General features: G+C 43.7%; 2 protein-coding genes and 1 long non-coding RNA gene across 4 annotated transcripts in view; 1 reads left to right on the top strand and 2 right to left on the bottom strand.

The window, feature by feature from the left end:
• LOC309522451 (keratin, type II cytoskeletal cochleal-like) lies at positions 1-17,597 on the bottom strand. Its single transcript, XM_082205732.1, has 9 exons — positions 17,000-17,597; positions 15,241-15,455; positions 12,618-12,678; positions 11,968-12,063; positions 9,142-9,306; positions 6,047-6,172; positions 3,765-3,985; positions 2,882-2,913; positions 1-1,269 (listed from the first exon to the last, which is right to left on the bottom strand). Exons 1-9 carry the CDS (start codon positions 17,585-17,587, stop codon positions 938-940), a joined length of 1,836 nt encoding a protein of 611 aa, XP_082061858.1. The 5' UTR covers positions 17,588-17,597; the 3' UTR covers positions 1-937.
• The window catches only part of LOC309522421 (keratin, type II cytoskeletal 75-like), a 22,053-nt gene continuing 12,197 nt past the window's right edge, over positions 17,528-27,383 (bottom strand). Inside the window, exons 6-9 of the mRNA XM_082205660.1 lie at positions 26,358-26,483; positions 25,669-25,889; positions 24,650-24,684; positions 17,528-21,892 (exon numbers count right to left, since the gene is read on the bottom strand). Coding sequence (XP_082061786.1) covers positions 21,507-21,892; positions 24,650-24,684; positions 25,669-25,889; positions 26,358-26,483 — 768 coding nt within the window. The 3' untranslated portion in view covers positions 17,528-21,506. The remainder of the gene's footprint in view (positions 21,893-24,649; positions 24,685-25,668; positions 25,890-26,357; positions 26,484-27,383) is intronic.
• The window catches only part of LOC309523023, a 12,750-nt gene continuing 7,252 nt past the window's right edge, over positions 21,886-27,383 (top strand). The window contains exons 1-2 of one of the 2 annotated variants that reach the window (XR_014215201.1): positions 21,886-22,540; positions 22,633-22,699. This is a non-coding gene — a long non-coding RNA (uncharacterized lncRNA). Of the gene's footprint in view, positions 22,700-27,383 lie in introns of both variants that reach the window. The other variant, XR_014215202.1, reaches the window with a different exon arrangement.

Genomic DNA, 27,383 nt, shown 5'->3' with positions numbered 1-27,383 from the left:
TTAAAAATGACAGTTGCTCTTTATTTGTCACACAGCCTTGCATGGGTCCATAGCCGTTAGAATCAAGCATTAGAATTCAGTGTTACAGTTCATAAAACAGCAGCAGCAGAATAAGCAATCACCTTTTCCAATTTTGCTTTCACTTCAAAGAAGGCAATCAAATATGATTTTGCTGTTAGAAAATAAGCTCCGTGCATGTTACAACAGAAGGGTGAGAGCAAGATCTTATCACTGGTGTCTCAAAACTATTTCCTTTTGGCAAGATCTGATGACTTTACGGGTCTACAGCTTTACACTGTCTCCATTTGAAATTACAAAGAGCATGCTTGAACAGGAGAGAGATTTCAGAAAGTGTGTGTGCAGGCTGATTCGTGCTGCCTGTCTACCTGGAAGTTCCCATAAGCTTTGATGTTAGCCGTCTGTTAAGCATAGCACTGAAAGCTGTTAATTCAACCAAGAACTTAACTATAAGTGCAAGCTTAAATCCGATTGCCGTCCAAAGGACCTAAAGGTGTATTTAAGGTTAACCATCTACTACATGAACTTTTCTAAAATGGGATCCCCTTTTTACCACACACCTAGGAGAAATCATGCAATCACTGAACAGTGAGACCCTGTTGCTTAGCAGAGAATTTTGAGACCTTTGTTTAAAGAGCTCTATGGATGGCTCTCTTGATTTGTCAGCACAGGAGCTCACTGCGCACTGGCTGCAGCTGATCCCGGTGCAAAAACCTGCGATCCGAGTCAGCAGTGCTGGATCAGGGTGCAAAGGTCTGGATCCATATGGCAGGCAAACTCAAATGGAAAAGGTGACAGTATCAGAGGGGAAGAGCTTTGCTGAGCTATTTACACAGTGGGCTGAAGAGCTTCGATTTGCAGGTGGCAACGCTCATTGCCATTTCAGAAGTGGTGGTGGTGGTAGTGGCGTTAACCCTTTCTAATAGACACTTTTCTTGCTCGAAGTGGTTTTTGATACAATTTTCACACTGGAGCTTCCTCCTCCTCCACTTGAGGAGACACGGCCCCCGCCAGAACTGTAACTGCTACCACCTCCCATACTGACTCCGCCGCCGTAGCCACTGCCGACGCCGAAACCACTACCGCCGCCGAAGCCGCTACCGCCGCCGAATCCACTTCCACCTCCAACCGCATAGCCGCCACCGCCTCCTCCGAGTCCGAAACCTCCTCCCATGCCGCCACCGTGTCCTCCTCCTAACGCAAGGCCACTTCCGCCAGCGTAGCCAGAGGTGGTGGTGCTGCTGACCACAGCTGGAAAATATTAACAACGGAAAGTTAAGTTCCTTGTGTCTCTTGGAAAGAGCCATGATTTCAACAGAATCTCTTTGAACCAATGTTTCAGAAACTTGGGTCCCCATCATCCCTAGTGGCCAGGGATGATGGGAGTTGTGGTCCAACAACAACTGGGGACCCCACTTTGAGAAACACTGCCTTAAGCAAACAAAAACCAGCAGCTCACTTTCATTTTCAGAAAGGTAACCAATTTATACTAGCTGCTATTCAAATTTTTCAAGCTAAAGTGTCGTCCCAGCTACCATTTGGGATCCCAATATGGATACAAGCATATAATAGTGATTTAGATAAGATACACTCAAGTTTCTTGAGACGCATCCTGTTTAGGGAAGTTTTTAATGACTGAAGTTTTAATGTATTTTTAATATTTTGTTGGAAGCCGCCAAGAGTGGCTGGGGAAACCCAGCCAGATAGGTGGGGTATAAATAATAAATTAATTATCATCATCATCATCATCCTGGGGCTCCCAAATTCAACCAAGTATGAGAAGATGGGCGTAGGACTAAGGATATACATGATGGAATATTGGTTGTGGGCTAGCACTATAAAATACTGGCTGCATTGCTGTTGCCAACCTTTGAGTCTGCTTTCTGACTTATTTAAGAACTCTTAGAAATCCAGATGGTTCCAACTCTTACACAGCAAAATCAGATCTATTGGTATTGACTTGGAACTCTTGTGTAATTCAAGTGAGCAATGTATTTATCACAATATTCAAATCAGATTAAGGGACATTGAAAAACAAAACATCAAGTGAGCTGTAAATAAAATTTGCTCCCCCAAGTTCTATGGTTTAAATGCAACAGATAACAGGGTCACTTATATTTCAAAATTAAGAATTCCAGTCCAATGCAGGGCCTTTATGTTAGCCCAACTGAACTGTTTTCCCCTCAGCTTTTGTCAAGGGCAGATATTTAAACATCCCCAGAAACGACAGACATTGCAGATGATCTTTGAACGTGCCAGACAAAATAGAACACAGTTTTTTCTACTGTCCATTGTACAACCAGCTACGCAAATATGTGCTATTTTGGGTGTCTAACATCACGGCACAAGGAAAATATCAGATTCTATCTGTCTGATATTAACTCGGAAGAAACTGCAAGGGTGGCTGAGTTTTTATCAATAATATCTCATAGAGTGGTGAATGGCACTATTTTGCAGGAAGAAACTCCAATGAAAATCCTCGTTATTACATATTTTAAAAGTGCAAGTAGATAAATAGGTACCACTCCGGCGGGAAGGTAAACAGCGTTTCCGTGTGCTGCTCTGGTTTCGCCAGAAGCGGCTTAGTCATGCTGGCCACATGACCTGGAAAAACTGTCTGCAGACAAATGTCGGCTCCCTCGGCCAGTAAAGCCAGATGAGCGCCGCAACTCCAGAGTCGTCCGCGACTGGACTTAACTGTCAGGGGTCCTTTACCTTTTTTTTACATGGATGTTTATTTGTATATATTTTAAAATTTTATATATGGATGTTTTATGATGGCCTATATTTGTAATGCCTAATAAAGGTTTGACGAAGTAAGTAGTAAACGAAAAGCAAATCCAGAAACAGAGATGGTACTTACAGTAGCTCACATTTCCAGGGCCTTCTGCCAACCTAGGAAGATGAAAGGAGGACATAATTGGTAAAATTAATTCAGTGGATGCCTCAACTTGTAGTAAACTAGGTCCCACATTTTAATCTAATCAAGGAGCTATTGTGAAGGTAGAACTCTTGAGTTGTCATCTGTTCCTTAGCCAAGTAAAAGTTGCATATTCACACAGCATTATTTTTTTTAAAAAAAAAACCTGCAAAGAAAAGTCAGCTCATTCTCCTTTTTTGGTCATAATATTGCTAATTGCTTTAGGAATGCATATGTGCATGATTCTGTATGTTTAATTGATTGATTGATTGATTGATTGATTATGCATTTATTTGCTTTTCCTCTATTCTAAGCAGCTAAAGACAGGTAATTTAAAGCAAGCAATTATCAGTTTTGTATGTGTGTGTGTAACAATAAAATAGGCAACAGGAATGTAATCCGCACAAAATTCACAGTAAGAGAAAGTCACCCACCAACATTCTCAAAAGACCTTCCCAAAGAGCTACAGTTAAACCAAACAGTGGTTAGTGCATATATAATGATAGGACCAGATGGTCCCATTTCAACAAATGCTGAGGGTAGCCCCATACCTTGGCATCTAAGTGCCTAAACACAACTGCACAAGGACATGATATTGTGGTTGGATTGCCAGGAACCTTACTGGCACCTCAGGCACATCCATCAATACCGTCTTTTAGCTTCAAGGCGTGATTTTTGCCTGGATTTGAGGTGAGTTTGGAATGTTCTCTTTGGGGGGAATTTAAAACGAATTTTGACGGAATCTATTCAAAGGGGAGATGACCGATTGGTTTAGTAAACCATCAAGGGCATTTTTGCTAGAGTACGGTTGCTGCTGCCAGCCTACCTGATTTCCTCTCCTTCTATCAGCTTCCTGTAGGTGGCGATTTCAATGTCCAGGGCCAGTTTGACGTTCATCAGCTCCTGGTACTCCTTCAGCTGCCTAGCCAGGTCCTGCTTCGTTCTTTGCAAGGCTTCCTCCAACTCATTCAGCTTATGCCTGGCATCCTTGAGGGCAAGCTCTCCACGGTCCTCAGCCTCAGCAATGGCAGCTTGTAGATTGGCACACTGCACACAAGGAGATTTATTTATTAATGATACTAATAAGAAGTAACTGCAATATCTGGACAGTTTTTGGGACCATCACCAATAAATAATAATTGTGACTTCAGGACATTTTTTTTTTGTGGGGGGAGCGCTATCACTATGGTCCAATCTTCCCCCTTCCCTACACCAGAAAAAAAAAAATGTTTCACCCAGTTAGCGTCTAAAGTTTTTGTTTCTCCTGCATCAATCAGGACAAAGCAGAAACAGCGGCTCCAGATATTCCAGCCAGTGGCGTAGCGTGGGTTGTCAGCACCCGGGGCAAGGCAAGTAATTTGCGCCCCTTAACTGAGAGAGAGTGAGTGAGCCAGGTAGGGGCAGAGAGCTCCGAGTGTGAGCACGCCCCCCCCAGATGTTGCGCCCGGTGCGGCCGGCCCCCCCCCACGCTACGCCACTGATTCCAGCCAATAGCCAACATTGTCTAAGGATTAAAGCAGTGCTCTCAAAGATCTGGATGTTTTCTTTCACCAAATCTGCCAATGGCGTTAATGGAATCCATGGAGTGCTTTCCAAATAAAGTTTGACGGCAGCTCCTGGAGAGCACTTTCGGCATGGTTGCTGTGGGGGGACGGGACGTCTGCATGAAAACTGTTACAATGGACGTTTTAGGGGAAATGCTCCTTCCATCCCTTAATGATCCATGAGTAATCCCAGGAAAGCCCAATGGAGAATGAATTCTGATGCAAGCCCTGAAATGGCCATGCTCACATGCAACAAGATGCTGTGTACAGCTTGTGCTATCGGCAGAGGTGACCCAAGAGTTATGGATGCTGCATGCACAATTCATCTCCTACCAAGATACTGGTAAGAAGGTGTAGATATAAAACCATAATAACTAGATTGACTCATTGTAGATACATGCTAGGGGTGCATTATCGTGCACCCCCTGAGCATGTGTGTGGGTTGTTCATTTCGTCCATTTTCTGCAGTGCTGGAAATAACCTACATTTGATGAGGGCAGCTCTGTCCCCAAGCAGTGAGGCTGAGTGCAACTTTTTGCATGTAAAAAATATTATGCTTCAGCAGGGCCTCCACTGTACACTGTATTAATTCCCTGCTCCCCACAGGTATGCCTCCATGTGCATACCTGCAGTAATTCCAAAAGCAATGCTCAGATTGTAAGCATTTTCCAGTGTCTATACCCCATGTCTTCTGCGCATTTATATATATTTATATATATTTACATATGGGGTTTTTTGTTTTTGTTTTTTGCTTTGCGGTGCCCATTCCCTAAGAGTGGTTTAAAAGGCAAATGATCAATATAAATAATAATTAGGTTTGCTTTGCTTGGCTTGCCAATAAGGGAAAGATACCAACACACTCCTGTTGTGAACTTTGTAGGGTGTGGGCTCTTTCAGTACACTGTCTACCTGTGTGGTACCTAGGGAAATGTGGAGGAGGAGATCCCTCCTCGCCTTTGCAATGCCTGGGAGATACTGTGAAACAACTAATTTATGGTTTGTTCAACTCTCTTGCATAGACACCCTGTAGCACTTGTGCAATGAGAGCTGTATTATTATCCGTGATATTTATCAGCACCGTGAAACAGACTGATAGTGATGATTAAACCTTTGTTACAAACAGCATCAACAATAGCAACCAACACCATTTCTAAAGCCAGTTTCAGAGGAGGAGGAGAAAGAGCCGGGCAAATTAGTACTCCCAGATCCTATTTCCATGCATCTCCTGCTGCTTCTGTACCCACTTTGCTTGCCTTTCTTGTTTTGCCACTGCTAGTGCAGCGGAAGCATACCTCCCCATCCTTCCCCTCTCAACTGCACTCTGAGGAAGGAAAGGAGCTTCTTTCTCAGAGCTAGGCATTCTGGAAGAGGTGGCCTGGGAGAGTCCCTGCACTCCCACGCTGGGCTCACCTTGGCTAGTGCCCTGTCTTGTGCTTGCCCTGGTATGACCTTGTTGAGGGAGACTTGGTTTGCCCAAAGTGAGTTAGCAGCTACACAATTACTATTCTATGAAACAGAAGCTGCCACTGGTCTGCCCTGCATGCCAAACATAAAAAGATTGTACCTGTTTCTTTATGGCATCAATTTCACTTCGCAGCCTCTGGATCACCCGGTTAAGCTCAGAAATTTCTGTCTTGGTGTTGCGAAGGTCATCACCGTGGCGTCCGGCAGAGACCTGTAGCTCTTCATACTAATATTCAGAGGAAAAGGAGGAAGGATTAAAATCTGATCCATTATATATGGTTGTCACCCCCACAACAGAGCTGGGAAATCAGGTGGGAGTGAGAACTCAATGTAGCCCCAAAGGAGCACCAGATTGAGGGAGGCTGGGACACGGACTTTCAGATGATAGATAAATAAGTGTTGTAAGGTTTCAGTGTGATCAATTGTCATTGCATATGTCTTTTGCTGGGATGTGGGTGGCGCTATGGTTTAAACCACAGAGCCTAAGGCTTGTCGATCAGAAGGTCAGCAGTTCGAATCCCTGCGACAGGGTGAGCTCCCGTTGCTCGGTCCCAGCTCCTGCCCACCTAGCAGTTTGAAAGCACACAGTGCAAGTGCATAAATAGGTACCGCTCCAGCAGGAAGGTAAATGGCATTTCTGTGTGCTGCTCTGGTTCACCAGAAGTGGCTTAGTCATGCTGGCCACATGACCCAGAAGCTGTCTGCAGACAAACGCTGGCTCCCTTGGCCAGTAAAGCAAGATGAGCGCTGCAACCCCAGAGTCATCCATGACTGGACCTAACGGTCAAGGGTCCCTTTCCCTTTCCCTTTCCCTTTCCCGTTCCCTTTCCCTATGTCTTTTGCTAACAATTTGAGGCAGCCACAACTGAGACAGGGAATTAGCTAGCAATCTCAGGGTGTTCCATACATCTCTGTCTTGCATCGAATGACATGGTTTTGAAAAGCAAATCTGAGAAGTGAGGGCTCAGCTATTGCTGGAGGCCTGCAGGATCACCAGGCCAGATGTATCTGTCAAGCATTATTTCTGGGTGAAGCTGCATCTATGATAGGGCTAGTGGGTGAACCTCAGCCTGCTTTCTACAAACAGGAGATCTGCTTGCCATCCAGGAGCAGGGCTGGCCAGAGATATTTTGGATCCTGAAGTGGAAAATCTAAATGGTTCTTCTCCTCTTCCAGTTTTTTTAAAAAGTTATAATAAAAGAAGTTACTTGCTCCACTTCAATGACACTAAGAATCTGCTGCCTGAGGCAGCTGCCTACTTAATAGTAGGGCTAACTCAACCACAGAGGAAGAAAGCTGCCAAGATTTGCTTTGAGGATTTGCTAAGTTTTATTTGCTAAGCCACTCTTCATTCAGGTCCTCTTTCCATTAATACTTTAGGAATGGAATCTCATTGCCACACCTTTTACTTTGCTCTGCCTAGACAGTCAAGATCAATTCAAGTTCCTATTTGCCTTCCGTATCAACATTTGACCAATGAGGAATTTGTCAGCAAATAGCAGAAAACCATGGCTAAAAAAGCCACCTCTATTGGTCTCCCCCCCCCAACTGTATTACCTGGGCTATGAAGGTGCCCAAAAGGTTTTAAAGCAAAGATTATGGGACAATGCACACAGTGACTTGCGATCTCGGTCACACGCAGTCTGTAGTCTGCTGGCAGCAGGAGTTCAATATGGGTATGTCTTTGAGTTAACATCTTACATCAAAAACCTAACAGTACCTAACTATCGAAGGCTTTTCACCAAAGCCAGACTGAATGTCTTCCCCTCTGCAAAATAAAAAAATCCCTTCCAGTAGCACCTTAAAGACCAACTAAGTTAGTTCTTGGTATGAGCTTTCGTGTGCATGCACACTTCTTCAGATACACACAGTGCTAGATGGTAGGTTGAGAAGAGTTCCCTACCAGGACAGACTTTGCTCGTGTGCTCAAGACATCGATTCCATAGATCATATTTTGTTACATTGTGTGAAGTATGAGCAGGCCAGGGCTGAACCGATACTACCCTTGCAGGTGCCTTCCCCGGGAAAGTCAGAGGCTCACTATGTCAGTTCCTACTGGAAGACCGGACAAAAGCTAGAACGTTGGCAGTGGCAAAGTTTTTATCGGTGGTTGCAAGAACAAACGAGCCCTATATTCCAAACAAAGTGCTTGATTAACCTGGAGGTAGACTGTATGAACTCTGTATTAACTTGTAATGTTTTGTTGGGTCTCTGGACCGTAATAAAGATTGATGATGATGCTTTCCGTATCTGTGTTGCCGCAGTTTATAATTCCAGCTATTTATTTCTAGCTTGGCTTGTTGAGAAGCAGGACAGCAAAGGGGGCACATTTCCACCCCAATCTCAGCCGTTTCACTCTCTTAGCTTTTCACACTTCTTTTAAGTGTTGTGAATACAATCCTTATACACTACACATGTTGCAAATCTTTTGAAGTTCCTTAGAGTCTGACTGATGTATCTCCTGAGGAAGACTCTTCATATTTGCTTCAAATTTGACTTTAAGTTGAACCCAAGATTATCTCTGAGTATTTACAGCCTGCCTGGTCTACACACGTCAATGAGTTAGGAGGTAAAATCTGGCTGAGATAGCAGACCAGGGGTCACCAGTGTGGTGTCCTCTAGATGTTGTGGTCTCCAGCTCCCACCATCCCTGATCATTGACCATGCCACTGAGGCTGGTGAGAGTCCAGCAACAGCAACATTGACTATCCCTCTACTGCTTTAGGTTGCAGGTGGATGATGCCATTTTGGAATGATCCCTTATCAAAAACTTTCTTAAAAGGTAAAGGTAAAGGTACCCCTGCCCGAACGGGCCAGTCTTGACAGACTCTGGGGTTTGTGCGCCCATCTCACATCTATTGGCCGGGGGCCAGCGCTGTCCGGAGACACTTCCGGGTCACGTGGCCAGCGTGACAACGCTGCTCTGGCGAGCCAGAGCCGCACACGGAACGCCGTTTACCTTCCCGCTGGTAAGCGGTACCTATTTATCTACTTGCCCCCGGGGGTGCTTTCGAACTGCTAGGTTGGCAGGCGCTGGGACCGAGCAGCGGGAGCGCACCCCGCCGCGGGGATTCGAACCGCCGACCTTTCGATCGGCAAGCCCTAGGCGCTGAGGCTTTAACCCACAGCGCCACCCGCGTCCCTAAAAACTTTCTTAGCTTAGAGGTAACTCCTAGGCCTTGTGCTGCTACTCACCTTGCTTTGATACCAGCTTTCAGCCTCGGTTCTGCTCCTGTTGGCAATGTCTTCGTACTGCGCCTTGACTTCAGCAATGATGCTGTTCAGGTCCAGGCTTCTGTTGTTGTCCATTGACAGCACAACAGAGGTGTCTGATACCTGCTGCTGCATATTAGCTAGTTCCTGCAAAGATAATAAAAATAAAAATGTGTCTGATTGTATGAAGCAATGGAACATGGCAGTTTCGAATGTAGAAAATAAAAACCTTCTGTAAATCCTCCAAGCCTGAATTTATTTATTTTTTTGCAAAGATGTTCATTTATATTCTGATTTGAATGGCTTCTACTTTTCACCCTCCAATGTTCCCTATGATGGATTTTGTTGCATTCTGGAATGCATTGAAAGAAGGCAATATAAATGTATTTAGGGAGTTGCTTACTTAACATGGTTGTTATCTAGGTAATCGTACTGACTGAGCAAGGAGATCCCCACGTGGAACCCATTTTTTTATGTGAATAGCCAGTGCAGATATATATATATATATATATATATATATATATATATATATATATGCATCTTCAACCCCTGTCACATTGTGATGCTCATCAAAGCCTAATGAACTAACTGCTTTTTGATTGTCATCCCCAGCCGGTACCACCACTGCTTAAACATAACAAATTGTCTGTGATTCAAACTGCACCAAAACATTTTCATGTTCTTTCAGACATGGGTGCAAACTGAACAGGAGAATGTGCCAGTACTACTAACACAGTATTATGAAAACACTCAGGATTCTTTGGTTTATGAAAAAGCTGGCCTCCAAAAAGGAAGCTGTTGATTTGACGATGACCAAAGTGCACATGAAAAACTGGAAACTCTGGGGGATTATTTTTCCCAATGGCATAGTCAGCGAAGGGACAGATATCTGGGGTCCCACTCATCAGAATGTGCAGGAGGATCCCAAACACAGCAAGACTATCTTACACATTACTGTCTAGAAGACTCACTCCCAATAACACCATTCAGTCCAGAAAGTCTAAAATTACCAAACTGCATCACTGCCCCCACTTTGCTTGAATTTTGAGATTTGGAACTGCAGCATGAATGAAATAACTGCGCAGTTAACAAATCTTCCCCTTTTGAGACATAAACCTTACATATATGTTTTGAAAATTGTAGTCTGATCCTCAGATCAGCTATACATTGACACACACAGAATAGGCAAGATAAGCCAGAGTCCTATTTTTGTTTGCTCTTTCTAAAGGCTAAGAACAAAAGAAGAGCCCTGCTGGATCAGGCCCAATTTAAAGGCCCACTTAGGCCAGCATCCTGTTTTCACAGTGGCCAACCAGATGTGTGTAGGAAGCTTGCAAAAAGCCCCTGAGTACAACATCACACTTACCACCCATAATTCCCAGAAACTAGTAATAAATAATAATAATGGGGACAGGGGCATTGCTTTTGTTTGTTACTGTGCTGTGTATTTTTGTGTTTTTATATTGTAAACTGTGATCCTGAGATGTAGGGCAGTATGGAAATTTAATAAAGAAGAATAAAAATAATGCTCTCCAGAGGCAGGCAACTTCTGATAGTGGAGGTTAAATGGGGGTAGAAAAAACTTGTGGTTTTGTATCACCACTGCTGAATTCTAATGTGTGGCTTCACTTATTAGTTTATTATAACCGCCATTATCATTCTCATCTTTCTTCCCAACTGCTGGGAGCTAAACTCAAATTGCATTGAATAAGCTTCAGTTACAAAAAAAATAATAAATGTTTCCTAATCAAAGTGATTAATATGACTTGGATCCTGAGCCAAAAGCGGAGGTGGATTTTCCAAGGCTTGCAACCGTCAAGCCCAGACTAGACACTTTCCCCAAGGGAGAAGCGTTATTCAAATACAGCTCCCTGTCTTCTTCCAGTAATAGCTGGAGGAAAGTATTCATACATTGCACAAGATGTGATAATTGATGCCAGTAAGTCTCTGCTCGCTTTAAAATCTATTCAAATGCATCAGCAAAGGTAGGTGGGGACAAAAAAAATAATAATCCCCAAAACCTCCTTGAGAAATGTAACGTTCCCAGTGGAAAATGCAACATGAAATTTTCCACAGTGGAGTATCTAAATGAGTGATGCATTTATACATGCTTCAACAAACCCATGCGATTTGCATGTCTCAGGAGTTCCTCTCATACCCTCCCTTTGCTTTTCCATTAGCATTTTGCTTTTTAGATGGCCCTCTTTATGTTGTGTAAAGAGGTAATGTTAACTTAGAGTGGTTTTGTTGCTGTTGTTGAAAGGGAAATGTATTTTCAAGATGAAGGTCCTAATCGGAATTCATTTTCCCTCTAAAATGTTCTGCTGCACCTAGTGGAACAGCTTCCTAGCCCTGTGATCTTATATATATATACTTTCATTTGTCTGAACTACAATAAAACATGCCTCTACACACACACACACACACACACACACACACACACACAGTTTGAAAATGTGTATCTTTCCAGAGAACTTTTCTGTAATTCCAGCTTTCCAATATAGTTCCTGCCTACTTGAGGATGCATGCAAATTAGAGAAGCCAGGATTCTGCTTTAAGTTCCCAGCACCTACTGGGCTCAGTGCTTCTATGTTTTCTGGAGGGAGGATAGCACATGCCTTGCATGCAGAAGGTCCCCAGTTCAGTTCTTGGTATCTCCAACTGGCAGGGCTTGGAAAGGCACCTGGCAGAGATAATGCCAGTTGGAGTAGCAAGTATTGGACAAGATGCTGCAATGGCTTGGGCTGGCTAGGATGTTCATTTCAATTCTAAAGTGAAATTTTCAGGTGCCTAAGGGAGGACGCTTACCATTTCAAACAGGTTTTTCAGGAACAGGATTTCATCATTCAGAGAATCTGCTTTGCTACCGAGCTCAATCTTGTTCATATAGGCACCATCAACATCCTGCAAAAAACATGAGAAACGTCAGTATATTTTGAGGGGTGGGGAGAATTAGAGCTATTTAGGACCATCTTTTGAACAATGCAGCAAATCAGGCAGGTTTTGTTTAATCTCATGAAGAATCCAATATGGCAGACATCGAATGTCGCCCTTCCATTTTTTAAAAAACTGAAGTTTGGCAGGACAACATGGGCATTGAGCAGTTGTTAAAGGCCACAGCAGAATAGCATTATTAAATGTAGAAACTGTCCAAGATCTGTCACTATCAACCTCTGCAGCTGAAGACTCTTTGGTACTATGCTATATCAAAGGTCTGTCAACCAAGCCTGGCAGTTGTGTGCTAGAAGAGAACCAATGCTTTGACTTAGCACAGAGCAGCTGGTCATTATTCAGGACCAGGGATGGTGAACTTGTGGCCCTCCAGATGTTGTTGGAATCCAACTCCCTCCAGTTCCAGCCAATGGCCAAGGATGTTGCCTACAACATTTGGAGAACCATAGGTTTCCTGTCCTTGCACCATGTTACTTAAGATATTGTAATGATAAAATAAAATGTACCTTCTTCAGCACCACAAATTCATTCTCTGCACCGGTACGCTTGTTGATTTCATCTTCATATCTGTTGGGGCAACAGAGAGCAAAGGTAGCACCAGTACTTTTCAGGATGAGAACCTAGCATAGCTAGCAGAAAGAACGCATGAGGAGGTCAAAAGCAACCCATTCTATTCAGAGTTCACACTTTGCCAAGGCATTTAGTTCAAAGTGATTGGCTGCCAAATTATCTCCTTGAAGCTCAACACAACCAGGTTATTAACCCTTGCAGAAGAACCATCTGCACAGTCCATGGGCTTCTCATTGGAGGACTTCCAGAGCATGTTGATAGATTACCAGGATCATGCTTTTAATGGCCAGCTGCAATTGTCTCCCGATGGCCTCTCTCATGCTTTTCTTATTGTGCTCTTATCTACACGACTGCAGAGAGCTAGTGGAAGAATTGTGTGTCTGCAATGGATGTGTTACATTCAGGCTGTCAGGATCCACCCTCCTCCTTTAACTGCTAGATACACATTGACCCTTCTTGCTGGATGGATTAGCAACAGCATTTAAATGTCAAGCCAAATATGAAAACAGAAAATTCTGCATGCATTTTAAGGGAAAGCATGCGCTATAGATTTAAGTTGGTTTAGCAATCCTCCCACAGGGAAACCTGGGAACTGTAGTTCAATGTGCAGGAGTAGACAAGAATGACAGTACTCAACTCTCTGAGCAATTTCAACCCACAATATTATACGGGAGAAGCCATTATTGTTAGACTAGCATGAAATAGAGGTTTTTGCAACATAGGTAAGCCATCTTGCTACTTGCCCCACCCAGTTACACAGAGGGGTGGGTGAATTAGTCAAATTCTGTTCTAAAGGTTCCTCATTTTTCCAATCTTCCACAGCAATTTGCATTAAAAAGAATCGTCATGAAAATTTGTATGCACTTTAAAGCACATTTTAACAAACACATTTTTGTATTCAGTTTTAATGTACACCTTTTTGCAAGCAACTTTCTAGAATATAATGCATCTTTGTATGCTATTTTCATGAATACCTCTGTCATTATGCACATTTCTCCCTAATACATGCATAGTTTGGTAGAAAACTGCATTGTGAAATTCAGAGAAGTGAAAATTTCACAGACGGCTGTGTTTCAGTTTGCATGTTAGTTCTAGAAGTGTGAATTAAGTAGGTTTCCCATGCAAATGCAAGAATGTCTCAACCCTCCCGAGTTTCGGCGTGGCTAGACTACTTAGGAGATACAAAGCGATTTGTTCTACAGATGCTTTTCTGAGGAGGCACATATTCCCTCCTTAAGCAATACTGAAAGGCTGTTTCGTGCACCTTACATGTTTTTGGCATACATCTAATTTTCCCCTTTAGAAATGCTTTTAAAAATTGCAATATGTGAATAAAACAGCCACATGTCTGGAAACATGTGTCTCATATCACTGAGAGCCAGGGATTGGCTGGTGACCCCAGCTGAGCATATATACCGACTAGCTCCCATTAAATTTGTAAAATGGCTCTGAAAGGCAGTAGATGCCCCTGCTGTAAGAAACGACCTCTGTGCCATGGCATCAGTGATGTAATGCTAATTCACTGTACAGTTTAATGGAATCTCTGATTGCTTAACTAGGTGTGGCAAGAGGAACTGTGGTTATGTGTTAGAGGCGTCCCTTTTATGAAACTTCATGACTTAGGGCCAAGTGAACCCTTTTGCTGGGCAGGGTGGAGCTGACTTCAACAAGAGAAAGGCAGGAAGGATTTGCATCTCGCAGGTTCATTCTTAGAAAGCTCTGCTGACAGATCTTTGGTAATTTAGTTTGCCTTCCAGCAAAAGGATTTCAAAAAGGGGATTTTTTTTTTGGTATAGATAGAGAAATTATTCTTACCACCATTTCATCTATCTCCTTTTTGCCTCGTCAGTCATTTTGAGCAATTTGATGGAGAGGCACTGCCAACAGAGTATTAGGCAGCAGTCCTAGCCATGTTTACTCAGAAGTAATTCCTACTGAATTCAGTGGACTTATGGCTAGGTAAATGGGAGTTGGGAATGCAGCCTTAGCTTCACCCATGAATTCTGCCAAGCCTTAGCCAACAAAAGCTTATACAGATTCAAGAACAGTTGTTTCGTTAAACAAAAGGAAGCATGCGAAAATAACTTACAGAGCCACATAATACTCAGTCAACCTGAATAAACATGTTCATGATGTACAGTTAAGCGCGCCCTGGAACTTCTATTTGGATCAGTTCAAGGAAGGTAAAGTTTAGTTCTCCAAGACTCCCAGAAAGAAAAGGAGTGATTTTGTTTGCCACAAAACAGGTTACTCCAGATCAAAGGACACAGTGGACGTGCATAGGGATTTTCACCAGTGTATTTTGATCGTTAGATATTTTGGGACCAATAGAAGGTGCTAGCTTATACGAGCATTCAGATTCTTACCATATCTAAGGCTGCAGCCCTATCCACACTTACTTGGGAGTTAGATCCATTGAACTTAATGGGAACAACTTCAGGGTTAACATATGCATATGCCTGGGCCAAACCCCTAGAAGTAAATGTCACCCTTATCTCTCTGTATGGAGGTTAGACGGAGTATTCCTATTTATGTGAATTGGAACAGACAGGTTCTTACTTGTTCTTGTAGTCTTCCACCATGTCTTGCATGTTCCTCAGTTCTGAGTCTAGTCTTCCCCGTTCATTCAAAATAGAATCAAGCTGCCTCCTGAGGTTGTTGATATAAGTCTCAAACATGGGTTCAATTCTGTTTTGTCGAACAGTTGTCCCCTGCTGTTGTAAGAGGTCCCATTTGGTTTCAAGGACTTTATTTTGCTGTTCCAGGAAACGGACCTGCAAGATGGAATGGAAAAGGCATTGGTGGTGCTGTATATAGGCAATCCACAAATCTGCTGGACAGAACGGGATGAGCTGTCCATTGAGACAGATGGAGATAATAAGTGAAGAGCCACACTTGCTCATTGAAGATGTTGCCTTAACCCCTTAGTCCTTGTCCCCCAGCTGAACAGAGCCTAAATGCATCTTCTCACATCTGTCCCTTCTTCTCCTCTCCCCATTTGTCTCTTTCATCTCAGTGTTTAAGTTTAGATGGTAAGCTCCTTTGGCCAGGGAGCTATATTTTGCTTATATTGCTCCCTAATGTGCCAGAATGGTACAACAGAGAACAGAAGGAATTATGAGGGATAAAAAGGAGAAAGATCAAGGAGAGGAAAAAGGGATCAAGAAAACCAGGTAAGAATGGTGAAAACTAGCAGGAATGACTGGCAGCCTCTGCTTAGACACTTTGCTACTACTACCAGATCCTCAGCAAGCGCACACTGATATCAACCAACCAATCAAGAGTCACTCCAAAGAATATAGACCTAGAATCATTAGGGAGGAGTTGATGCTCCGAGTAATCTTAAAAATTGTGTACTTTTTATATGCATATTTATTGGCATGCCTTTAAATAATAATAATATTAATAATATTAATAATAATAGGGTGTTAGATTTTAAGTAATCTTAAAAATTGTGTACTTTTTATATGCATATTTATTGGCATGCCTTTAAATAATAATAATATTAATAATATTAATAATAATAGGGTGTTAGATTTCCTTTATCACATTTAGATCTTGTTATACACCCGAGAAACTATGACCAGCTGCACTCTAACATCAATGACACCACACTGCCATCTTGCAAAAGAGATTTGTCACTTTGATCTAAGTATTAACAGAACCATACATGGAGCTGACTGTGAAACGGATGCCAAAAGCGAGCCTCTGTGACAGAGGGTTCAGAAGCAATCAAAGGCTTCCAGAGTTAGATTACTTCACTCATGCTGCATTTTTCCTCTACTGGTTTTGGAGACTAGAGATGCCCAGCTTCTCCATGACTGGGGACCTCTCTATTTTCCTTGGAGAGGGTTTTTTTCACTCAGCTAGCCTCCGCACAGACAGTATGCCAGGAAATGACGTAGCCATCCCGGCCATTAACAATGAATCTACTCAACAATTGCATGCACACAATGTCTCTGGAAATTGGAATGCTTAATCACTCTTAAACATACTCCTACTTATAACACGGCCTCGTGGAACAGCAAACTTTTCTTTCTTTCTCTTTTTGCAGGTTTTAGATCTGAGCCAAGGAATCAGTGGCCCTTCGTTTTGCTGTTAGACTGCCACTTCCATCAACCCTGGCCATTGGCCATTCTGGCTGAGGCTGATGGGATTTGGAGTCCAACAAAGCCTAGAGGCTAACACATTGACTTCCCCTGGTCTAGACCATCTTAAAGAGCCGTTGTGGTGTTGGCCTGATTTGGTGACAAGTCACCTGCAACTTAGTGCCTTGGTGGTTAAGAATGATCACAAAGGTATTAATTCTGGTACTTACCTTGTCAATAAAGGAGGCAAACTTGTTGTTGAGTGTCTTGATCTGTTCCCTCTCATGTGTGCGGACTCTTTGGATCTCTGGGTCAATCTCAAGGTTGAGGGGTTGTAGGAGGTGTTGGTTGACGGTCACCTCTTGGATGCCACCGGGTGGGCAAACTGGAAACCCTGGGCCACCTCTTCCACCAAACCCTGGAGAACCTAACATAAAGCCACCGGCACCTCCCATCCCAGGCCCGCCAAAACCAAAGCCACCACCACCACCACCAGCACCAAGACCATAACCAAACCCAGCTCCTCCACCAGCGCCATATCCAGCACTAACGAAACCGGGTTGGAAGCCCCCCATGCCGGCACCGTAAGAGATGCGCTTGCTTCCACCCATGTTGTACAGACTTCGGCTGCCGAATCCACCGACTCCAATGCCGCCGCCACCTCCTCCAGCTCTTGCTCCTCCAACCCGAGCAACGGAATAGGAGCTGAAACTCGATCTTCCACCGCCACCGCCACCACCGCCACCAACTATTGCGGAGCCAGAGCTGAAGCCTCTTCTTGCCCCTCCGGAGGATGATCGAAAGGATGTGAAACTCATGATGGTTTCTTTCAGAGAGAAAATGTGAGGAAAGGGTTTTGACTAGAAGCGGAGCTGCAGGGAAAGAGCAGAGGATGGAGAAGACGGAACCCCTCTGATATAGAGGAGCCAGAGACCTCCCCTTTTATCTGCTTGGGAAATAACCTGGCACGGGATCTCAGGCAACCTGATCTACTCATCATCTTGATATGCCTTGCAGCAACTTGTCTCGTTAAAACACACCTACTTGAGGCAGTAGTATGGAATTGGGAGGAGGCACTTGTTTGCAATGAAGCGATAGACGTTTCCCCCTTTTTATTTTTAGTTAGGCGTCTCGTTAAAAGAAAAAAGAAAAGAAGAGGGAAATAAGAATAATTGTGGAAATTACTAACCACAATTGCCACCCGCCTCCTTCTCCAACAGAGCCTGTTTACACAAGGGCAGATAAAGACCATGCTGTAAGATACAGATCTCCACAAAGTGTAGCCATGTGAATTTCATGACACCATCAGGAGTCGTCTTATGGTTTCCAGTGAGATGGGAGCAAACTTTAAGCAACTGTCTGCCTGCAAAGGTGGTCTCCTGTTCCCTCTTCTGGCTTTTTTTTGGAGGTGGAGGTGTTGATGTGCATAAATGATTTGTCATTTGCAACAACATTGTACTGACAACAGAGCTTTGATGTTCCTATGTAGTTTTTCTGCACCGTGAACTCTGTGAAGTAGATTGCAGCTGCCTGACAATTGAATTACAGCTGTGGTTTGTTTAGCCCAATCCTGACTTCTCTGACTGGCACCCTCTCTCTGGAGTCTTCCCCAACCCTGTCAAATGAGATCCTTTCCTAGAGATCCAAGGACTAAACTGGAGATGTCCTGCAGGCAATGCATAAGCCCTGCCAGTGAGCTTTACTCCTTAGACAAAGATAAACTACCCAAACGCCGCCAAGGCTAAACAGATGCTTGAATGAGGCTATCCTTTCTCTGAAGCCATCTCTGATTGCCCCTTGTTTAACAGTGCAATTCTATGCATGGTCACATAGAAGTAAGACCCTTGTGAGTATATTTAGGATTGCAGCCTTAAAGCCTCAACCGTCGGACTATAACGGCAGAGGAACTTTCACATGTGGCTATAGATCTTTGCATTATAATTCAAAAATGTTTGCAAGCTGAGCAGCTCCTTATCGCTGGTCTGGAAGATTTCTGAAGAGCAGAAAACCAAGAGGGTCAAGTGAATTCTAACATTGCTTTTTGCTCAGGAATACAGCATTTTAAGACAGGAAGGGGACTTAAGAGCAGAGTCAGTGGAAGCCATTTGTGTAAGGCTGGATTGTCTACAGAGCTCCCCTCCCTGGCATTAGACTACCACCGAGACAACACCCCATCACTGGAGGCAGCAACCAAGATATGCTGATACAAATGGATCCTACTATTCTGTCTTTCCTCTTGTTAAAGCATCAGTTCTTTACTGACTTTGGGTGGGGAAACAAGCAGAGAGGGAGGGGAAGAATTAAAAGCAAAATGAGATCACCAACATCTGCTTTCCCAAAGTGCCTTACTTTATGTCATTATGGTTTCTGTATTTTGTAACATTTCATTATCTTATTTTTCCTCCAAGGAGCTCAAGGTGGCATATGTGGCGCTCCTAGATTCCCCACCACACTCCTTTCTAGGTTAGGCAGAGAAACAGTGAGTTGCCCAAAGTCATGCAGTGAGCTTCGCAGCTGTGTGGCGATTTGAAACCTGGTTTCCCAGGTCCTAATCCAACACTCTAACCACCATCCAACACTGTCTCTTATTTTTTAGAAGAAAGGCAGCTCTTATTAACAACAACAACAAAACGACCTGCACAAAAACGTTCAGTTTGAAATCTCCCACCACCAATTTCAGGTCAACATTACGCATTAAATACAATTGTATTTGTTATTCCATTTTCTTGCCTTTTAGATATGATGGTTCCAAAATATTTGTAACGGTTTGAGGCCAGTAGAAAATCTTAATTTTATTTTTAAGTATGTTTTCAGAATTAAGCATCAGAGCAAATGGCGGGGTTGGGTTCTTAAATCTATACATGCAATTCTTAAACCAATTACTCCAAAGTCGCCTTAGCGGCAAGGTTTCAGAATCAGTGGTTAGGAAATTGCAGTGTAGAGGTCACCGAGTGCAAGCTATGAACTATGAGAAAGTACTTCATGTGCATCCTTGCTCAAGAGGAATTTTTGACCTTGGCTTTCTCATCCTTTAAGAGAGTAGAATATTTGAAAGTGGGGAAAATCCACCTATGGATGTTTACCAATAACCGAGCAATCTGACAGCTTGATCCTGTGTTAGTTGAACTTAATGCTTCCTTTTTTATTCTGTTCAACCGGGCTTCATTGTGGTTTATGTGGCCACAAGAATGCTAAGCAAGTTTTTGCCTGGTCAACATCTGGATGGGGAACCACCATGGAGCCCAATGAAAGCAATTCTGCTTGGATAAAGAGGCAGAGCAGCTTTTAACTCACAGGATCAGCATGTTTCTCTCAAGCAGACAATCCTTGCTCTCACTGTCGCTACATACAGAGCTGACGACTGCACAGCATGACTAGAATTGGCAAAGTCACAGCATGAGAGTAGGAGTTTGCACAGTCAGACCTGTAAGGTACAAGCCCAGAGATCGTATCCAGACTGAATGGCTGAAGGGCACCAAGCATTGTCCCATTGCTGGAAATTTTTCCAAGATGAGGGTGGTGTTTTCGATTCAGTTCCTCCCCGCCTCCTTTTCTTTTTTCCAGACTATCAAGAGACTTGATGGAACCTGAATCAAGGGCCAATTCCATTTCGCACAGCAATCAGAAAAATCTGATGTTTGCACAATTCGTTCTGTTTCCAGGCATTCCTGTCCCTGCACACCACCAATAACGTGAGTCATTCACACCCGAGGCTCATTGAAGGAGGATATGTTTGATTGCTGTTTGTATTATTTAGCATAAATCTGCTTCAGCTGCATGGGCAAGCCTGTACTGTAATCCTGGAAGTGTACAAGTTTGGGAGAGCATTACTCCTTGGGTGATCCTGGCAAACTCCCACCCCTCTGAACCATTCCTTAGTCCTTGTGGAAGATGTCAATGCAAAAGTTGAAAACATTATTTAAAGTTGGATTCATTTTTGACCTATGCATGGATTCACTGTACATTTGAATCTGCTTTTTTTTAAATAAAAAAACCTACATTTTGGCACTTCCTCCCCACTACCCTGAAAGAGAGAGAGAATACATTGATATTTTATAAGTTGTTTTATTGTTTCCAAGTGTTATTCCTGTTTCTGATTTTCATGGCATCAGAATAGGTTTAGACGAATCCCTTTGCAAATTTGATACATTGCCATAGCTGAAAACTTCATGCACATACATTCATTTGCATTCACGAGGACCCAGACATGTACAGTGTTTGTTACAGTGCAAGTTCCCTAACATTAGACAGTTTTTCAAATACACGCATCTGACCTTTTAAACAACATTCTGCATTTTTATTCTTCTTATATAACAGTTTAGCTCAAAATGGAACTTCTGGGCGAGTTTGTGTGAGTTGGGGTGGTGGTGGATCAGATTCAGAGCTGCGCTTTTAGAACAATTCATTCGTGGTGATTGGTGAGACTTACACCAATTCTGGCAGGAAAAGGGGGGAAGTACAGTGGTACCTTGGTTTGCAACCGTCTTGGATTACAACCGTTTTGGATTACAACCGTTTTGGATTACAACCATGTCAAACCCATCAAACCCCCCCTTTTTGGGATTACAACCCAATTTTTTTTGGGGGGGAGGCCCCATTGGCGAAAGCGCACCTTGGGTTACAACCTGTTTTGGTTTACAACTGGACCTCCAGAACGGATTATGGTTGCAAACCAAGGTACCACTGTATGTGTTCATTTTCTTGTCTTGCTCAGGTTGTTGGGGATTCTTTTCTTCTTTAGCTCTTGATGCTCTTTTGACTGGTGGAAGTTTTAGATATAATTTTCACACCAGAGCTGCTTCCTCCCCCAGTGCCTTTTCCACTCCCAGAGCTGAAATTGCCCCCTCCTGAGCTAAACCCACTGCTGCTGCCTCCGCCGCCTCCCCCTCCAAAGCTAAGACCACCAAATCCCCCTCCTCCTCCTCCAAGACCAAGACCAAGACCACCAAATCCGCCGCCGCCTCCTCCTCCAAAACCAAGACCACCAAATCCGCCTCCTCCTCCTCCAAGACCAAGACCACCAAATCCACCGCCGCCACCTCCGAGACCAAGACCGCCAAATCCTCCTCCAAGGCCGCCACCTCCTCCACCGCCACCGCCGCCTGCACTGGAGCTGACAACAGCTGTGAGGGGAAAGGGGAAAGTTTATTAGGTGCCCATGGGGTTGACAAACTAGACAATTCCATCTCCCCGCCCCTGTTATTCATGTTTCTAATATTAAGTTCAATTTCCATAGCAGTTTGCATATACGGTCGTACCTCGGAAGTCAAACAGAATCCGTTCCGGAAGCCTTCGACTTCCAAAACGTTTGGAAACCAAGGCGCGGCTTCCTATTGTCTGCAGGAAGCTCCTGCAGCCAATCAGAAGCCACAATGGACATTCGGGTTCCAAAGAAGGTTTGCAAACCAGAACAATCACTTCTGGGTTTGCGGCATTCGGGAGCCAAAACATTCGACTCACAAGGCATTCGACTTCCGAGGTACGACTATTTTTAAAAGTTCTGAAAATTCACCAGCATTTTAGTGCACGTTATACACATTTTTGCAAACAGTTTCCATATGCATTTTGGTATATAATTCTCCCTCATTGCATTTAAATGGAAGTTTCCCCCTAACATACATATTTGCACACATTGTTTTTGGAGAACTTAGTTCCAAAATTCAGTGTGAATTTTGAAGAATGGCTGTGTTTCAAGCTTGCACATTGTTTCAGGAAATTATATTGGTTCACATCAAATTGAGAACTGAAGCAACTTTCTTCTCCATTCCTAGGTATCAGGTACAATCATCAACTCATAGTCTGGGGTGGGATGGGGGGAGAGAATTAATTGCCAAAATTTACTGTTTTTCTTTTGCTATTTTAGCCCCACTGGTCTTCACCACTGATGGATGCAACTATGGATCAGTGAAGGAGGACATGTAAAAAATAAGGTAAAGGACCCCTGGATGGTTAAGTCAATTCAAAGGTGTCTATGGGGTTGAGGTGCTCATCTCGCTTTCAGGCCAAGGGAGCCAGCATTTGTCCACAGACTGGTCATGTGGCCAGCATGACTAAACTACTTCTGGTGCAACGGGACACCGTGATGGAAGCCAGAGTGCATGGAAATGGAGTATGTATGGATAGACAGCAGGAGTTGGGCGCATGATCCAATGGTGGGTAGGAGTGAATGGGGAATTCCTGACTGGGATTTTGATCTGGACATCTCACCATAGGTGGAAGGCATGAAGAGGGGAAAGATACTCCATCCTATTTGAAAGCAAGAAGAGAGCTGGTTTGCTGGCGATAAAAGGAGAGGGCACGGCTGAGGAAAAAGCCCCTTGGAGGAGACTGGTAGAAGGAGGAGGAGGAAGATTGGGCTGAAGCAGCAGGTTTTCCTCCTGTGCTATGGGACTTAGGAAAAAAGTCCTGTGATCCTCAGCAGAGTCGATGTCCACTGGACAATCCAACTTGCTGCTTTCATGCCACCCCTCCTGGTCCAAGGCAGTCAATGGGAACTTGCCACTAAGAGCCTTGCTTCCTTACAACACTGTGCAGCTCCCTTCCCATGGTGACTGTGGGAATCTCCCTGGGAAAAAGGGACCAGCCTTTTCCTTGGAACAGCCCCAGCTGTGTGCTATTGTTCCCAGCTGGTAGCGCTGGAAGAAGCTGCTGCCTGGAATGCAATACTAAGGAAGGAATCCGATCAGGTGCCTAGCTGGGATGGCAGCCCTTCAAGATCTTCTCCAGGGTTTCCAAAACATTTGGCAGCTGGGGCATAGCCTCTCCCCAGATTAAAACTACAAGCTCCTTCCACTCTCACACACCAAGAGATGCGTCTCCCGCCTTGCAACTCTGGGACAGCCTGTTTAATCTTGTCTCCTGGCATCCCTCTCTCCTGTCCGTTTGCCCAGTCATTTGGGCCTCAGGGATGGGATGCTGCTTTCTGAATTATAGGGACTCCCCCACACCTATGCCTATAATCTGTAGTGCAGGAATTCCCTGTGCATCATTACTCCTTTGTAATGATGCCAGTGTCCAAATATTGGCAGAGGGAGAGAGAGAAAGAAAGAGCAATGATAAATGCTGCGTGGAAAGAGTCGTGGAAATGTCAAACATGTCAGCTTAGTTCATCAAGGCACACCAGCTGGGGCCGGAGATCTGAAATACTCAGTTTCTCCCAGCTTCTAAATTTTCCAGTGTTAAGTTCAATCCACATTAGTTTGGGTGGAATTCAACATGGTGTTAAGTGGGGTGTGCATGTGTTGAATGGGGTCTACTTGCACAGCAGGACTGTCCTCTCTCCTCCCCCTCTGTACCCTATGTGCCCCCTAGAACTGTTGTGGGAATTTAGGGGGTACAGGGGCATGGGAGGTGGGTGAAAGGGGCAAAGTACCATTGCATGAGCAGACCTCATTCCATGCATGCAACAACTTAGCTAAATCTGGCCTTTGTTGTTGTCATTCTGCACGGAAATATGTATGCGTTTTGTGCATGCTTATTCTAATATAAGCATTTTTATTTGCAAATGTTCTCTTTTGCATGCAATTTTCCCAATTATTATATTGTAATATATTATATTTGCTAATATTTCATGCACATTTCCTTCTAATAATGGACTTTTTATATCCAGCTCTTGGCTGGATATATAACTGTTGAAAAATTTGGAGGTGCAAATTTGGAAGTATAGTTGTGTTTCAGTAGGCGTATCAGTTTTAATGGATGCACTGGTTCAAGAAATGTAAATTACTGAATGAATTTCTTCACCATTCCTAACATTTGCCCTTCTTGTGGTGCACAGTGTACTCCATGCACCATTTGGGAATAAATAAACTAATCATCATCACATTATTAATAACTTATTCTGGACCAGGCAAATAAAATAAAAAGCTCATGATACTTACAGATGCTTACAGGATTGACTCCTTCTCCAGTTAGCCTGTTGAAGAAGAAATAGCAAAATGAAAAATGGCTCATCTATTACAATGAATATGGTCTGTTGTATATATAAGGGGCAATGTTATCTGTTAAATAGAGTTTCCAACAGCTACAACAATATATTTCCCTATTTGGCTTCCTGTGTGATGTATACAGTATCAACAAAAAATCTACTGAAGATGTACTTAAGATCTGCAAGAATTTGGAAAAATAATTGATGCACAATGGAAGCAAAGATATTGATGCTTAAGATCTGAGCTGTAAACTTAGAGCAATACCTCAAAGACTCTCAAAGTCCATGCCACCACAAGGAGCACTGCTTTTCCTACTGCAACAAACACTCCATCACAATTCACAAGATTAGCGAAAAGATTTGTGTACTAAAACATTTTATTTTGTGTTTGAAGAAGATCATCAAATGTTCTATTACTTATTCTTGCAATTTATAGTAATAATAATTTGATTATTTATACCCTGCCCATCTGGCTGGGTTTCCCCAGTCACTCTGGGCAGTTTACAACATATCTAAAAACATAATAAAACATAAATACTAAAAAAACTTCCCTAAACAGTGCTGCCCTCAGATGTCTTCTGAAAGTCAGATAGCTGTTTATTTCCTTGACATTTGATGGGAGGGCGTTCCACAAGGAAGGCACCACTACTGAGAAGACCCTCTGCCTGGTTCCATGTAACCTCACTTCTCACAGTGAGATAACCACCAGAAGGCCCTCAGAGCTGAACCTCAGTTGAGCGACGGGGGTAGAGACTTCAGGTATACTGGGCCGAGGCTGTTTAGAGCTTTAAAGGTCAGCACCAACACTTTGAATTGTGCTTGGAAACGTACTGGGAGCCAGACAAAGCAAACTTAACAGGCATCCGTTGATAGAGTTGTGCCATTGTAGATATTGTTTCATCTCCACATAGAGTCCCCTACAAAAAGAAACTGAAGCAGCTCGTAAAGTTATGAGCACTTTATCCAGCTCACCTGTTCTCCTCCCCTTCCAGCAGCTTCCTGTAGGTGGCAATTTCAATATCCAGTGCCAGTTTGACATTCATGAGCTCCTGGTACTCCCGCAGTAGGCGGGTCATTTCTTCCTTAGCTTTCTGTAGAGCATCTTCCAAGTCAATGAGCTTGGCTCTGGCATCTTTGAGAGCTAATTCACCTCGCTCCTCAGAATCCGCAATAGCTGTCTGCAGATTTGCACACTGTAAGAAGGAAGGTGTTGTTAAATTCCTTGTCCTCTTTAGTCATTAGTATTTGTACATTCATTATTATTGCTATTATTGCTATCATGATTATTAGTGTAAATACTGCTGCTATCATCATGCATTCATTTATTTCTTAGTCCTTGAATAAATGAGGCTGCAATTCTATTTTGTAAGGCGTGAACTTGCTTTTAGGTCAATGTACACAGGGCTGCTCATTTTGGGACATAAATTTTATTTCCGTCCTTCCCAGATTTTATTGTCAGCTTTCATTTTGATAAATTCCCACACTTTACAAAGTTCCAGCCAAAAGCAGGACTTCCTTTCCCTGCCACCCCACAATGTATTGGCAAGGCTATCCAATGCAGATGGCCTCTGTCACGTGACCCTTAACCAACCCTTGCCTTTTAAAGCATTGCTACGTTGCCTACTGAGAGAGACCATTGCATCAATTACAGATTTCCTTACCTGGTTCCTGGCGTTTTCAATTTCTGACCGTATCCTTTGAATCATCCGGTTGAGCTCTGAAATTTCTCCTTTAGTATTACGCAGATCATCGCCATGCTTCCCTGCACTGGCTTGGAGCTCCTCAAACTATTAAAGCAGGGAAGGGAAGGGAAGGGAAGGGAAGGGAAGGGAAGGGAAGGGAAGGGAAGGGAAGGGAAGGGAAGGGAAGGCAGAGATGGGTTGAAGGAAGAAGAAGAAGAAGAAGAAGAGTTTGGATTTGATATCCCGCCTTTCACTCCCCTTCAGGAGTCTCAAAGCGGCTAACATTCTCCTTTCCCTTCCTCCCCCACAACAAACACTCTGTGAGGTGAGTGGGGCTGAGAGACTTCACAGAAGTGTGACTGGCCCAAGGTCACCCAGCAGCTGCATGTGGAGGAGCGGAGACACGAACCCGGTTTCCCAGATTACGTGACTACCGCTCTTAACCACTACACCACACTGGCTCTCGGAAAGACACAATTACACAGCCCTGGTCAGCAATGAATGCCCCCGATCTGAGAAAGCCCGTTTTCAAAGATTCTGCTCATCCACACTTCTCATTTCTGGCATTGGCTGTTGGGAGGTCCAAATGGCATCACCAAGAGGACTGGATTGAAGAAGCCAAGAAGAGCTCTGCTGGATCTAGCTAGCATCCTGTTTTCCCAGTGTGGCCAACTAGATACAGTGGTGCCTCGCAAGACGAAAAGAATCTGTTCTGTGATTCTCTTCGTCTAGCGTTTTTTTCGTCTTGCGAAGTAAGCCCATTGACGGATAAGCGGGTTAGCACTATTAGCACTATTAGCGCTATTAGCGGCTTTTAGCGGCTTATCTGCTGATCGGATCAGCTGATAAGCGGCTTAGCGGCTTAGAAAAAGGGGGGGAGGAAAAAAACCAGCAGGAACTTGCAAGACATTGTCGTCTTGCGAAGCAAGCCCATAGGAAATTCGTTTTGCGAAGCACCTCCAAAACGGAAAACTCTTTCGTCTAGCGAGTTTTCCGTCTTACGAG

Source organism: Podarcis vaucheri (genome assembly GCF_965113315.1).
Source record: "Podarcis vaucheri genome assembly, chromosome: 2".
NCBI lineage: Eukaryota > Metazoa > Chordata > Lepidosauria > Squamata > Lacertidae > Podarcis > Podarcis vaucheri.
The sequence above is the reverse complement of the archived record's forward strand: the minus strand, read 5'-3'. Positions and strand labels throughout refer to the sequence as shown.

Bases quoted from the DNA above. Each gene is read 5' to 3' on its own strand.
- LOC309522451 (XM_082205732.1), bottom strand. From the start codon at position 17,587: ATGAGTTTCACATCCTTTCGATCATCCTCCGGAGGGGCAAGAAGAGGC. The intron at 15,456-16,999 runs GTAAGTACCAGA...TCCATCTTGCAG, and splicing joins TTGCCTCCTTTATTGACAAG to GTCCGTTTCCTGGAACAGCA. The intron at 1,270-2,881 runs GTAAGTACCATC...AATATTTTCCAG, and splicing joins CCCTGGAAATGTGAGCTACT to CTGTGGTCAGCAGCACCACC.